This window comes from Natator depressus, chromosome 2 (genome assembly GCF_965152275.1).
Source record: "Natator depressus isolate rNatDep1 chromosome 2, rNatDep2.hap1, whole genome shotgun sequence".
Lineage (NCBI taxonomy): Eukaryota > Metazoa > Chordata > Testudines > Cheloniidae > Natator > Natator depressus.
The window spans coordinates 28,916,203-28,932,360 of NC_134235.1; the positions used below are offsets into that span (position 1 = coordinate 28,916,203).

The following is a 16,158-nucleotide window of genomic DNA, read 5'->3' on the forward strand; positions in this document are numbered from 1 at the left end:
GTCCATTTATTCTTTTACGTAGAGACTGTCCAGTTTGACCAATGTACATGGCAGAGGGGCATTGCTGGCACACGATGGTATATATCACATTGGTGGATGTGCAGGTGAACGAGCCTCTGATAGTGTGGCTGATGTTATTAGGCCCTGTGATGGTGTCCCCTGAATAGATATGTGGGCACAGTTGGCAACGGGCTTTGTTGCAAGGATAGGTTCCTGGGTTAGTGGTTCTGTTGTGTGGTATGTGGTTGTTGGTGAGTATTTGCTTCAGGTTGGGGGGCTGTCTGTAGGCAAGGACTGGCCTGTCTCCCAAGATTTGTGAGAGTGTTGGGTCATCCTTCAGGATAGGTTGTAAATCCTTAATAATGCGTTGGAGGGGTTTTAGTTGGGGGCTGAAGGTGACGGCTAGTGGCGTTCTGTTATTTTCTTTGTTAGGCCTGTCCTGTAGTAAGTGACTTCTGGGAACTCTTCTGGCTCTATCAATCTGTTTCTTCACCTCCGCAGGTGGGTATTGTAGTTGTAAGAATGCTTGATAGAGATCTTGTAGGTGTTTGTCTCTGTCTGAGGGGTTGGAGCAAATGCGGTTGTATCGCAGAGCTTGGCTGTAGACGTTGGATCGTGTGGTGTGGTCAGGGTGAAAGCTGGAGGCATGTAGGTAGGAATAGCGGTTAGTAGGTTTCCGGTATAGGGTGGTGTTTATGTGACCATCGTTTATTAGCACTGTAGTGTCCAGGAAGTGGATCTCTTGTGTGGACTGGACCAGGCTGAGGTTGATGGTGGGATGGAAATTGTTGAAATCTTGGTGGAATTCCTCAAGGGCTTCTTTTTCATGGGTCCAGATGATGAAGATGTCATCAATATAGCGCAAGTAGAGTAGGGGCGTTAGGGGACGAGAGCTGAGGAAGCGTTGTTCTAAATCAGCCATAAAAATGTTGGCATACTGTGGGACCATGCGGGTACCCATAGCAGTGCCGCTGATCTGAAGGTATACATTGTCCCCAAATGTAAAATAGTTATGGGTAAGGACAAAGTCACAAAGTTCAGCCACCAGGTTAGCCGTGACATTATCGGGGATAGTGTTCTTGACGGCTTGTAGTCCATCTCTGTGTGGAATGTTGGTGTAGAGGGCTTCTACATCCATGGTGGCCAGGATGGTGTTATCAGGAAGATCACCGATGGATTGTAGTTTCCTCAGGAGGTCAGTGGTGTCTCGAAGGTAGCTGGGAGTGCTGGTAGCATAGGGCCTGAGGAGGGAGTCTACATAGCCAGACAATCCTGCTGTCAGGGTGCCAATGCCTGAGATGATGGGGCGCCCAGGATTTCCAAGTTTATGGATCTTGGGTAGTAGATAGAATATCCCAGGTCGGGCTATTACCAGCAGGAGAGTGAGTTTGTGTGTGTGTGTGTTTTGGGAAAAAAGGGGGGGATGAGAAAACCTGTATTTGTGCTGGAAATGGCCCACCTTGATTTTCATGCACGTTGTAAGGAGAGTGGTCACTTTGGATGGGCTATTACCAGCAGGAGAGTGAGTTTGTGGGGGGGGAGGGCGGAGGGTGAGAAAACCTGGATTTGTGCTGGAAATGGCCCAACTTGATGATCACTTTAGATAAGCTATTACCAGCAGGAGAGTGGGGTGGGAGGAGGTATTGTTTCATGGTCTCTGTGTATATAATGTCTTCTGCAGTTTCCACAGTATGCATCCGATGAAGTGAGCTGTAGCTCACGAAAGCTCATGCTCAAATAAATTGGTTAGTCTCTAAGGTGCCACAAGTACTCCTTTTCTTTTTGTGAATAGTCTTTATAGTAGCTCCATCTGTGAACACAGATGTGGGAAACTGAGGTGAATTTCTCACAGAAAAAGAGTATTTAAACAGAAGCAGGCTAAGATGATCAGGGAAGAGTTCTAAAACTTGCTACAGTATGTATTTTAAATCCATTTTGAAGCTCCAGCACAGCTTCAACGATTGACTTGAATTTGAAAATAATTTTTGTGTGCCCTTTTTAGGAGATAAACAATTTCTAGACATTGCCTGATCTCTTTCTAATGATCCTGGCTTCACTTTCAAGAAAGGAAACTGAGCTAAGTTAGTTGCAACCCATCTGTTCTCATAGACAGACTCCTGCCAACTTGGGAAAAAAGATTTGTTCAGTAGACATTCTGTTTAAAAAAAAAAAAGAAAAGAAAAAAAGACATATTATAAAATGAAGTGGTGTCTACTATTCTGCCAAATACAGTTTTCATTCGGGCTATATCCACAAAGGGATTTAGGCACCTAAGTGCCACTTTAGGTACCTAAGTCCAAAATGTAGATATTCAAAAGATTGTAGATCTTAGCTGCTTCCTAATCCTGTAGCACCTAAAGTCCCTAGGCATCCAAGTTTCTGCCACTAAAGGCCCCTATCCACCTAAAATTCTGACACTGGACAGCTCCCTGTCCTAATGCCTGGGTGCCTAGCTCACGTCTAAGTCCATGCAAGATCATCAAATGAGGTATTCTCCCTCACCAGTCTTGCCTGTGGGGCCCAATCTGGTAGGCAGTCTCAGAGATTGCATAACAGATCAGGCCCTGCACAAAACTCTGCTGCTGCCCTTACAACTTTTAGCTCAGTGGTTAGAGTTCTCACCTAGGATGTGGGAGACCAGGATGCAAATCCCCACTCTGCCTGCTTTGGACTAGGGATTTGAACAAAAATCTTCCCACTCCCAGGTGAGTACCCTAACCGTTGAGATATGGAATCACTCTTTTTTCTTTTTCTTTCGCCCAATGACTAGTTAACCATTGGAACAAACTAATAATGGTTGTGATTGATTCTCTACCACTGGCAATTTTTAAATCAATATTGAATTTTTTTTTCTGAAACATATACTCTCGTGAGTTCAAACATAAATTGATTATTTTTTCTTATTGTCTCTTACTGAGAATGATATGAAACACTTTAACTTAAAATGAGCTAAATAAATGGTTTCCCTTTCTAAAAGAGATAGTTACTTCAGGTTTTGTTCCTACTCTGGAGAGATTGTATGTTCTAGTGGTTGAAAGGGGCACCAGGTTTCTATAATTTTTGGTGGTGCCCAAGCAGAGCCGTCCCGTCCGTGGGATGGACTGGGGCAATTGCCCCAGGCCCCGTGCTTTGGGGGGCCCCATGCTTCAGAGGGACACCATGTTGCACGACGGACACTTGACAAAATTACCAGACTTAGCGACGGATGTTGGGTGGGGGGGTATTATGTCATTCAGTCATTCGACCCGTAAAATATCACAGAATTTTCCACACTGAAAAAAACCAGTAACCTAGCTAATAATAATAATAACAACAATAATAACAATACATTAAACTCATATACTTTATGAAAAATGTGTGTATACTGTATATGAGATTATTACATGAGAAATGAAAATGAGCTTGCTTGGGGATTTTTCAAGGCACTTATATCATTTAAACACATTTGGTACCCTGAGTAATGTTAACACTTCTTGCAAATCACATAAATGGGGAACCCATGGTCTCCTTCCCTCACCCCATTGCAAAGGCACAGGGGTTACTGCTGACTGCCCTAGGGCTGCAGAAAACCCTATGGGCAAACCATATGAAAAGAAGGGGATCAATTTATACAGAGGGCTGAAGTGGGACTCCCATAGTGCATTAATTAACACTTAATAAATACATCAAAATTACAGAGATAAGAACCTGCAATGATAGACTTTACTTCATGAGATGCTCCAGAGAAAGAAGACCCAGAGGGAGTAATGGTAGGGGCAATCCTAGGGAGACCAAAGGGACTGGTAGAGGGAGTGGACAGAGAACAAGGGTAGAGGCAGAGTTGCTGCAGGGTTGACCCAGTCTTGTGAATCTCCCCTGTTGATGGAAACACTGATCACTATGACTATAGGAGGGAACAGTAGAATGGAATGTCCAGAAAAATGAATGACTTGAGGACAATTTTCTGAAGGGACCCTTACCTTCCAGAGCTTTTCTTGCTGTGACATTTACATTTCTACAGGGTGGTTTGTAGTTGGGTGGTGGGTGGTAGTAAAAGTGTATACACTTGGACTGAGATTGAGATGGAAATAGGAGACAGACTTGTTGAAAGTCTCTGGGTAAGGAAAAAAAGGGTAAAAAACAAGGGGAATGTCATGGTAGGGTCTACTACAGACCACATAACTGGGAAGAAGAGGTGGATGAGGTTTTTTTTAAACAACTAACAAAATCATCCAAACCACAGGACTTGGTGGTGATGGGGGACTTTAACCACCAAGACATCTGTTGGGAAAATAACACAGCAGGGCACAGATTATCCCATAAGTTTTTGGAATGTATTGGAGACATTCTTTTTTTTTTTTTTTTTAGTTCAGAAGGTGGAGAAAACTACTAGGGGGGCTGTTCTAGATTTGATTTTGACAAATAGGGAAGAACTGGTTGAGATTTTGAAAGTGGAAGGCAGCTTGGGTCTTGCAGGGATCAATTCTGGGTCTGGTTCTGTTCAATATCTTCATCAATGATTTAGATAATGCCATACAGAGTACACTTATAAAGTTTGTGGATGATACCAAGCTGGGAGGGGTTGCAAGTGCTTTGGAGGATAGGTTAAAATTCAAAATGACCTGGACAAACTGGAGAAATGGTCTGAAGTAAATAGGATGAAATTCCATAAGGAGAAATGCAAAGTACTCCATTTAGGAAGGAACAATCAGTTGTACACATACAAAATGGGAAATGACTGCCTAGGAAGGGGTACTATGGAAAGGGATCTGAGGGTCATAGTGGACCACAAGCTAAATATAAATCAACGGTGTAACGCTGTTGCAAAAAAAGCAAACATCCTTCTGGGATGTATTAGCAGAAGTGTTGTAAGCAAGACACGAGAAGTAATTCTTCTGCTCTACTCTGCACTGATTAGGCCTCAACTGGAGTATTGTGTCCAGTTCTGGGCACCACATTTCAGGAAGGATGTGAACAAATTGGAGAACGTCCAGAGAATAGTGATAAAAAATTATTAAAGGTCAAGAAAACATGACCTATGAGGGAAGATTGAAAATATTAGGTTTGTTTAGTTTGGAAAAGAGAAGACTAAGAGGGGACATGATAACAATTTTCAGGTATGTAAAAGGTTGTTACAAGGAGGAGGAAGAAAAATTGTGAAGAAAATTGGGATTAAAAATTTAAGCAATGGGCTTAAATTGCAACAAGGAAGGTTTAGGTTGCACATTAGGAAAAAAACTTCCTCACTGTCAGGGTGGTTAAGCACTGGAATAAATTGATGGGAGGACGGGAGGTTGTGGAATCGCCATCAGTGGAGATTTTTAAGAGCAGTTTAGACAAACACATGTCAGGAATGATCTAGATAATACTTAATCCTACCATGAGTACGGGGGACTAGACTAGATGACGTCTCGAGGTCCCTTCCAGTTTTATGATTCTATAATTACAAAGCAGTAAAATTCTGTGATTAAAAAAAAATCTTTCTTTAAAAAATTAATAGATTCTATCTTTTTCCTCTCTCAAGTCTAAGTGTCAATAGCACAGATGAAACAAAATTAATCTGATTTTATTATTTACTGTTGCAAACCACAAACAGTTAAGAACTATTAATTTTCTCATACTCATTTTTCTGTACCTGAATATATTGGTTCTCAGAAGGCTGTAATCAAGGCTTCCTTACCTGGATTTTGTATCTGTGACAAACTCATATTTAAATCCAGATGATTTTCTCATTAAATATTGTTGTTGTTTGTTTTTCTTCTAGACTAACGGGAAGTTTTGTACCAGATTTAATTGTGAGCATGAACAGTCAGATGTGGTTACACCTTCAAACGGATGAAAGTGTGGGATCAATTGGCTTCAAAGTTAACTACAAAGGTAACAGTAAGCTACTGTGGACATGCTTAGCTGTACATAAATATAAGCAAATAATTATATAAGGTTTATTTTGCATGCTAGGAAATGCTCTCCATTCCCTATTCAGTAATACTGAAAGCATCCAAATGTCTTAGCCCCTGGCTGTGCATGGAGCTCTGTGTAGCAGCTCTGTACATGTCTGATTGTGTCCTTAGAAGGATTGATTCCTCAGAATACAACTGAAAAGTAGGTTTGTTATTATTTGTTGTATGTTGTAGAAAAGTCAAAATAAAATACTTCTGTGATTATTTAAATCCAGGCACTTGATACAAGCAAATATATTTTCACTTCAGAAATTAACCCATTCCATAATTTGTGTGATATGTGTAGGTGTAAGCACACAGATGTGATTTGATTTATAGTAAATAAATGTAAAGATGAGTTTCTGTGCCTAAACCGCCATGCCTATCACAACAATCTGAACAGATGCCCAAGTCTGGAATAATATGTGGGTTGAGACTGAGGTATATCAGTCAGTTGTGTAAATAAACTTGACTAACAAAGTTCTTGAGCAGGTTTGGCATGAGGAGGATATGTAGTATATAAGATGAAACTGCTGTTGCTTTTGTGAGCTTTTGGGAGGATGTATCAGTATCTATGTGGTCGTCTTTTTATTGGATGCAGAGCTTGCCAAGCCAATTTATGGCAGCAAAGTATGAATCCCTCAGAGAACCATCAAGTCTGGTCAGAGGGCAGTTCTCAGTGATGTGTGACTTTGTCTGTCTTTGGCCACAACAACATGTGGGATCCTCTTGTTCACCCTAGGTTATCTATGTGGCATAAACATCTGTTTCACCCAAAAGTTTAATAGTAAAGAGAAAAAAATTGTTTTATTTTCTGACAGAGGTAATGGTATACTGATATATCACCATAGCCCCACATGGTGCTTGACACAGATTTTAAAATGACATGGTCCCTGCCCTGCAGAGCCTAGTAGCTAAATTAGAGCAACAGAAAATGTGGTGAGAGCCAACAAAGAAAGGTGGAAAAAAAGGGCAAGGGTCAAAGCAAATAATCATGTGAGTCATATCTTTTTCACATTGATATTTTAAAATAAAGATCTCGGTCAGGGAGAAGGATGGAAAAGTGAGCACAAAGGAGTTTGTCAGTGTTGGGTAGCAATCTGAAAATAAATAGGTGTTGAACAGGGATTTGAAGGAGGAGATGAGGATGCTTGGTGTTCAGGAAGAATGATGTCATCTCAGGTGTAAGAAGCAGGTGTGGGGACAGTGTGACAGTGAGATTGTGAGGAGAAGCAATAGAGAATAACTCGATCAAAAGAGTGAACAGATCCCAGAGAGCAAAGTGGGGAGGGACAGGAGATGAGATATAGCCAGGGTCAGAGGTATGGCAAGCCTTACAAATAAGAGCAGGTATTAACTTAATGCAGGAGAACACTGGGTCCAAGAAAGGAGATTTGAGGAGAGGGTCAGAGTGGTGGGAGAAGGTTATTTAGTTGCAGAATGTTGCGTATGTTGAAAAGAGTTGCTGTGAGAGTCACAAATGCTAGAAATGTGGAGGTTACCATACTTTGGGTGAAAGAAAACAATGATGGTAACAGGAGTTTTGCCAAGGGGGATATATTTGAGGAAATATTTAAGAAGTATGCACAAAAAGTAAGCAGATTTGGAGAGAACCTGGATTTGAGGAGGAAGTAAAATAAGTAAAATAAAACTCCAATACTGCAAGCTTGATTGGTTGGGCTGGGGAGAAGGAGTAGAGGCAAAGTCAGCAATGATGGAGCAACTGAGGAGATGAAAGGTTTAGGAGAAAAGATTAGAAGTTCATTTTTTGCCATTTAAATTTAAGGTATCTATAGAATATATACAAGGAGGTATCAATGTGATAAGAAGAAATGTGGGCCTGGGCATGTGTAGGTAGGTCAGACGTGGAGGAGCAGATTCAGAGGTCATCTGACTAAAGATAAGATTATGCTACTATCTAGTTGTAGTGTATTCATTAATGATACTAGAACAATATGAACATGCATTTTACTTCAAAAGAGTTGAAAGTGAGCCAATACCTGAAGGCTTGTTTGGAGGATTAAGCCTCCATGGGGAACCAAATACAGATGGTACCCACTATTCTACCCTTGAATCATTCCTCCTTCTCCCCATCACAAGGACTACTCATCTGGTGCTCTGTTTCCCCTAACAACTCTGGTCCCTCATTTTATCTTACTGTCGGCTGGAGGAAACATGAGCTGCCACACACTCTACCCTCTATATACATATGCTTGTTTCTCCTGGGCCTATGTGACTCCTTCAGTGCATCCCTCTGGTCCTTTATGTTGCTGGATGGCTGGTCTACTAATGGGGTCTTCTGAAGTCCACTCAGTATGGATTGCTACTTCCTTCCATCCTAAAGAATATTCTGGGTAAGTTAAACAATTCAGTCATATAGCACAAGTGGTAGAAAATCCACACATCCTTGCTATCTCGCTCTACTGAGCTAGGGCTGAGAGAAGTTCTTAAATCTTTAGCATGGTAGTTAGGGAAACCCAAGGCTGCCACATTCTAGGGAACCTTGGCAAATCTTCTTCTAGAGCTTACCAACTAAGAGTTCTGACTGTCTCTGTGAGCTCAGTGCAGCGGCTAAGCAGGAAGAACAGAAGATTGTTCCCTGTTCCTTCTTGACAGTTTTTTTGGCAGGGTGAGCAGGGAGTGGGGTGGATCTGAGGAGGCAATATGTCCTCTGTCCATACAAAGCACTCTTAAGATAAAGGGAACAGCCCACACCCTAGGAGGAATGAGCTGCATGAGGATATTGATGTATAATGCTTCTAATAAACTCATCACCATGATATTTAGGGGCCATACTCAAAACCAAGACTAGCATAATTTTAGCTCATAAAGGACCATACTGACTCTCCAAGTACAGGGTCTCCCTTAAGACAGCTAATGTAAGAAGGAAGTCCAGACTTATTTACATTAGAAGCAAGCAGCTGCTGAGAGGAGAAGATGGACAGGTTTATGAAGCATGCAGAACAGACAAACATACACCAAAACCCAAGATCATGTTCACCATATTTCAGAGGCAGAGGGTGCAGTTTGTGAATACAGCAAACCTTGAACAGTTGGTACATTTGAAAGAGAATTTGAGGTTTGATTTAGATATTTTGCACAGTTTAAATACCTGCTTTCATTCTTTACATGATTCACTTTTAGAGGGCAGGTCATTTGTGGACAGTGTCTTATTATACACAGGCCATTTTATTCCTGTTGTACATTTATTCTTTCACAGAAATAGTAGTTCTTCAATAACTAAACTAATGCTATGTGTGTATGTAGAAAGGAGAGCACAAAGGTGACCACTTACATTCTCATCTCCATTTTATTCTTTTGTGTGTGTATTTGCATACTTATTTAAATAATCTACCTAAACTTATATTTTTTCCCTAAATGGTACTCTTTATACTGCCTCATCACCATGATAATTGAATACCTCCATGGTATCTGAGTGCCTATGTGTCTGAAAGGTAGTTCTGTTCAACTGGAAATTGGAGATAAATTCTTTTCTTTTTCAAGTGTCCTCTGCAAATTCCCACTTCTGAGATATGTTCCAACTGATGCCATTGAATTGTGTAGACTTCTGTTAGCAGTGCCTGTTAGAGTGCTCACACGCCTCCTTTCCCTCCCCACCTCCATGTTTGAGCACATCCTGAGGGAAGGGCTCTACAAGGGGCCCAGCCATGGTTGTTGCATCAGTTTCTTCCAGCTGCTGATCATGGATGATTGTGAGCCTTCTTCAGATTCCATGTGAGTCCTTGGTTATGTTACCTCCAAATCCCAAGACCCCTGTCACCTCTGACACTATTGCAAATTCCTACCTCAGTGGTATCCCCAATTCCTTGTCAGATCTGGGCTTGGACCCTCATTCACAGGAAGAGTTGGATCCAACCATTTATCCAGATCCTTAAGTTTCTAAGGGGCATTCTTTTGAGATGGACTCTTGTAACCGCATACATTCTCTTAACTGTTATATTGTACTGAACTGGACAAGCTGGCAGGACTGGGAATTGTATCTCTGGATGCTTTGGCCATTCTGCCCAAATCCAGAGTTTCTATCTCAACCTGTTTCAAGAGCTACCACCTTGCATCTGCACCGAGGCAGGAATATTTTTGCAGATCCAGGACACTCAGTCTAAGACACTCGGATCTGGGACAATCAGATCCCATGCTAATGGATCCCATACCAAGGCCCCTTATGGTTATCCAAGACATCTTATATGATGAGGAAGAGAAATGTGTTGCATCTCCACAAATCAAAATTTTACATCAACACCATGAACTCATAGGCAGCTCCTCTCCAGATGAAAATGTAGGAGTAGCCTCAGCTCCCTCAACTTCTGAGGCCAATGGGGGCTGTGGGAAGTGGCACTGGCCAAGGGATGTGCTGACTGCCAGTTCCTGCAGCCCCCATTGGCCTGGAGCAGTGAACCGCAGCCAGTGGGAGGTGAGATCAGCCGAACCTGTGGACGCAGCAGGTAAACAAACTGGCCCGGCCCGCCAGTGGGCTTACCCTGGCGGGCTGCATGCCAAAAGTTGCCAATCCCTGTGAAACTGTCTCACATGAAAGATTGAAAAAAATTGGTTTGTTTAGTCAGGAAAAGAGAAGACTGAGGGTGAGGGTATGATAACAGTTTTCAAGTACATAAAAGGTTGTTACAAGCAGTAGGGTTAAAAATTGTTCTCCTTAACCTCTAAGGAAAGGACAAGAAGCTATGGGCTTAAATTGCAGCAAAGGAGGTTTAGGTTGAAAATTAAGAAAAAAAATTCCTAACTGTCAGGGTTAAGCATGGGAACAAATTGCCTAGGGAGATTGTGAAGTATCTGTCATTGGAAGTTTTTAAGAACAGGTTAGACCAGGGGTGGCCAACCTGTGGCTCCGAAGCCACATGCCGCTCTTCAGAAGTTAATATGTGGCTCCTTGTATAGGCATTGACTCCAAGGCTGGAGATACAGGTGCCAACTTTCCAATGTTCTGGGGGGGTGCTCACTGCTCAACCCCTGGCTCTGCGACAGGCCCTGCCCCCACTCCACCGCTTCCCACCCCCTCCTTTGAGCCTGCCATGCCCTCGCTCCTCCCTCTCCTACCCAGAGCCTCCTGCACTCCACAAAACAGCTGATCAGGAGGTGCTGGGAGAGAGAGGAAGGCACTGATCGGCAGGGCTGCCGGTGGGCGGGAGGCGCTGGGAGTGTGTGGGGGGTGGGGAGCTGATGGGGGGCTGCTGACTTATTACAGTGGCTCTTTAGCAATGTACATTGGTAAATTCTGGCTCCTTCTCAGGCTCAGGTTGTCCACCCCTGAGTTAGACAAACACCTGTCAGGAATGGTCTAGTTATTACATACATAGTCCTTAAGTGCAGGGGACTGGACTAGATGACCTGTTGAGGTCCTTTCAAGTCCTGCACTTCTATGATTCTATGAAGTTTGAGAAAAACGTTTCAACCTTGAATTCTGTTTCCCTAACATTGGAGTCGGTTTATGCCGTTCTTACAATGAGTGGCAAAAATCACTATGGACATACGGTTTTGGACACTATAAAAGATAGTTATACCATCCAATTCAAAACCCTCCCTCTCCCTCCGTATCCAGGGACCCTTCTCATGAGTCTGTGTTAAGAATTGAAATCAATTCTCTACTAAGAGAGGGAGCAATAGAGAAGGTTCTTGTAGATCTCAGATATCAAGGTTTCTACTCCTGATATTTCCTACTTCCAAAGGAAGTTGGCATCTTTGTCCAATCCTGGATCTGAGGAACTGAACAGATACATCTGAAAGTTTTGCTTCAAAATGATAACACTAGGATCCATTATCCCCTCCTTCCTTCTCCCATCTAGATTGAGATTGAGAGTAGAAAACCAAAGATGCTTACTTTGATAAGACCATCACACAGGAAGTATCTTTCTTTTTGCCACAGGACAGGACCATTTCCAGTACAGGATTCTCCCCATTAGCCTTTCTACTGCACCTCAAGTATTTGCAAAATGTCAGTCTGTAGTAGCAGCTTTTCTAAGAAGACAAGAGATTTTTGTTTTTCGTTATTTAGACAATTGATTCCTAAAAAGTATCTTCTGAAGATGATCTGAAAGAAGTCACTCAATTCACAGGCTCTCTATTCCGAAAGTTGGTCTTTTTGATAAACAGAAATAACTTTTGACCCCATCACAAATATTTTTTTCATGGAATCACTTCTAAACTCCTGCATGGTGAGGACTTATCTCCTGGAGAAGAAATTTCTGATACTGAAATTTACCATTCAGTCTCTGCTTTAAAGTCCATCTCAGAGAGTAAGTTTCTCCCTCTCCCTACTGGGTCTTATTACATCAAATACTTATGTCACTCCTTATGCAAGACTAAGAATGCGACCCCTTCCACACTGTTTGGTAAGAAGCTTCAGACCTTCAGTAGACAACATGAAGCTAATTGTTACCATTCCAAAGAAAATCCAGAAAACTGTTATGGTGGAGGGACCAGGAACATGTATCAACCCTCCGTCTCCTTCCACGATAAATACAAAAGACACCTCAAAACAGGCTGGTGGGCACACTTCAACAATTTGTTAACAAAAAACCTGTGGAATCAGCAAGAGTGTCACCTTAATATCAGTGTTCTGGAGCTAATAGCAATTTGTTTGGCACTCAGATCATTCCTTCTTCAGGTGCAAGGACCTTGGTTAAAATGGCCACAGGCAATCGGATGGTAATATACTATGTAAACAAACAGGAAGGGGCTCAGTCATTACAGCTTTGCAAAGAGGCAATAAATCATTGGGACTGGTATATAATGCACAAGATTTATACAGTAGTTCTGCATGTGGAGGATCTTTCAAAGAGTTAGCAAAGCAACTAAGCAGAGACTCTTTCCGGATGCACAAATGGTCCTTAAAGGAGACTCTAGTCCAGGACATTTTTTCCTTTTTGGAGTATGCCAAATATAGACCTATTTGCCACAAGGTTCAATGTCAAGTGCTGTCATTATTGTTCAAGATAATGAGCATATGCTCACTTCCTACAGGTACATTCCTCCTCAGCTGGGATATAGAGCTGATTTATGCTTTCCTACCTAATGTTGGGTTGTGAAGTTCAGACAAGATTCAGCCAAACTGGGGTGATCCTTATCATCCCAACTTAGCCACGACAGTAGAAAACAGACTTACTTCTTCTTTCTAAAAGAAATTACAAATGCTTACCAATATCACCGGACTACCTGTGACAGCAGCAACAGAAGGTGTACTTTCCAGATCCACTTTAGTTGCATATGACAATGTGGGCAATAGGATGCAGAAGTACAATGTGTTTTAGGTAAAGCTAGAAGATAATAAACATGAAAAAGTTATTTAAAATGGAAAAGATTTTCATTACGGATACGTGGTAATGTCCTGAGTCAGTTCTTATTCAATCCATATGAGAGTATTTGCTGTTCCTAAGAATAAGGGTTCGTCTACTGCATCACCCCAGGTACATCTAGTACAACAGCAGCTTTTCATATGCCAATAGATGGTAAATCTTTATTCTCTCACAGAATTGCCAAGAGGTATCTGAAAGGTTTGCTAAATCTTTATCTCCCTGTGAGAGAGCCAATTCCCTCATGGAATTTAAACTTTGTGCTAACAAAGCTTATGTCTCCATCCTTCAAAGTTTTCTTCTTCTTCTTCTTCTTCTCTATTTCATGTTTCAGTTAAAACCACATTTATGCAATAACTTCAGCCAGGAGGGTCCGTGAACTTCATGCCATAGTGGCTGGCCCTTCATTTACAAGTTTTCATAAAGATAAAGTAGTTCTTTGTCCTCACCCAAAATTTATATCTAAAGTTGTTTCCGATTTCCATATCAATCGATCCATTACTCTACAGGTGTCCCAGACCATATTTACATAAGACAGAGTACAAATTAAATTGTTTGGATAATAAAAATGTGCTAACTTGCAATTTAGATAGGACCAAAGATTTTAGAATTTCAAAAACAGTTTCATATGTGAGTAACCATAAGGGAAATACCATTTCCACCAAAACATTATCTTGATGTGTTGGCTGTGTATAGAAGAAAGTTATAACAATGCCTCATGGTCTCCCCCATGTTCCACACTCCACTAGTTCAGTGGCTGCTTTTATAGCATATTTAAGGCATATCCCACTAACTGAAATTTATTAAATGGTCATATTGAGTTTAACACATACATTTATTAAGAATTATGTCTTAAATATAGCAGCTAGATCAGATCCCAATTTGGTAGATCAGTTCAGCAGTCCTTACCTACTCTCTTTCTTTCTCTTTCTCTCAGTTATGGTAGTTGACTTTTTTACAAGGGTTCTTCATACTCCCCACCCACCTTCCCCTCTTCTGCAGAATCCCAGCTAACCATGATTCTGCATTAGCAATCTGCCTTGCCCCTTTTATATCTTCTCCCTCAGAATGTGCCCGAATGCTGAGAGGAGAAGTAGGAAAGGGGAACCTGAGCCCTCTAAGAGGAGCTGCTAACAGAAGGCTGAACTTTTCAATGGCATTGATTAGCATGTATCCCAAGAGTGGGAATGTGCAAAGCCAATCTCAAAAAGCCTCAGTTACAAGTAAGTAACCTTCATTTTCAAGGCAATTCTTTTTGTTGTGTTCCTTGAGAGTGTTTGTTTATTCATTGTAGATGACATATATATCCCAACAGCCAATATGCCCTAGATAAAACATTTTCATGCCAAGGCCTTTTGTGTAAAGTTGGTAGATCCACAACACAGAGAACCAGTTGGATGAGATTTTGGATGGAAATTGGCTTTGTAGAGTTAAAGGATGCTATCAGTAAAGGTTTGGAACTGGTGCACATCAACTGGATGACATACAGAATTATCTGAATGGAGTAGAGAATAAAAATGGAAGCCATATCTGCACAGATGCAGGGAGTGGAAATTTGGGTAGCTGAATTAGAAAACACTGCATTAAGGTCATGGCACATTTTTGACTTCTTGATTTAAGAACAAGTCCCTAATAACAGAATGGATATATTCACCACCCCCCTCCCCCAAAATAAAAAAAGTCATGGGAGCCACAATCCCTCTCCCCCTTTTCCTACTCCTTTAAAGAATATCTCCTTCAAATCCTTTACCAGTCCATTTGATCTGATTATCATATCGCTTCCCTATGGGGTAACCTGCATTGGACATCTGCCCCATACTTACATAGTGAGTTACATAATCATAGCCTGACCCCTGTTTCATGTCCTTCCCAACTAAGCCCCCAACCCACTGTGGGGAAGGTCAAAAAAACCTCTACCTTTCCTTGGCAAATCTGGCGGTGAGGGGAAAAAATTCTTCCCAACCCCCTGAGAAAGGAATGATTAACATAATGCCCATAGCAAATCATGACAAAACCTCATATTTCATTACTTCCATGGGTGGGATGGTGAGTGCTGATCCACCTGGTCCAGGTTGAAGAGGGCATTTCCAGCCCTGGCATAGACCTAAATACTCTCCCCTCTCTTCTGGTCACTTGGGGGAGGGGATGGGTCAGCCTCCCCATGGTGACCTGGTCTGAAACTTGTGCAGCAAGTCATTCTCTAACTACCAGGCCCTTAAAGGGGCCATGCACTTTTTCCTACAAGCTAGATGACAACTCTTACCAATAATGTGTGGGGGCGGTCATTTCACTTTCCAGCACATTTTTCTTTGCAAACACTTATTGAGATCACCTGGGATGAGTACTGTGATTTAACACACAGGCTTATACGCAAAAAGAAAAGGAGTACTTGTGGCACCTTAGAGACTAACAAATTTATTTGAGCATAAGCTTTTGTGAGCTACAGCTCACTTCACTGGATGCATGCAGTAGGTATTTTCTGCTGCATGCATCCAGTGAAGTGAGCTGTAGCTCACGAAAGCTTATGCTCAAATAAATTTGTTAGTCTCTAATGTGCCACAAGTATTCCTTTTCTTTTTGCGGATACAGACTAACATGGCTGCTACTCTGAAACAGGCTTATATGTGGATTAATTCCTGACCCAGAAACTCTTTTGGGGACTATATTTTAATAATTGTGGTCTGTACCATATTTGGATAATTTGCCATTTTTATATGCTGAGATATTTTGATGTTCCTCCATGGCAGCCATGGAAGGTGAAGTCTCTGTGCGTGGAAGTTCTTCAATAGCCATATGATAGAGACAATTGGTTCTTTATGGAGTTGGTGTCAGGAAGATTCCAAATTGCTACAATAAGGAACTTTTCAGTATACCTAGCCAAATTTTGCTTTTAGTCACTCCAGTGTGAATGCAGA

At 41.7% G+C, this 16,158-nt stretch overlaps 1 protein-coding gene across 1 annotated transcript in view; it reads left to right on the forward strand.

Annotated features, from left to right (window-relative positions):
• Positions 1–16,158, forward strand: part of CSMD3 (CUB and Sushi multiple domains 3) — a 1,169,988-nt gene that overhangs the window by 550,430 nt on the left and 603,400 nt on the right. Inside the window, exon 13 of the mRNA XM_074943928.1 lies at positions 5,744–5,856. Within this exon, the coding sequence (XP_074800029.1) occupies positions 5,744–5,856 (113 nt within the window). The remainder of the gene's footprint in view (positions 1–5,743; positions 5,857–16,158) is intronic.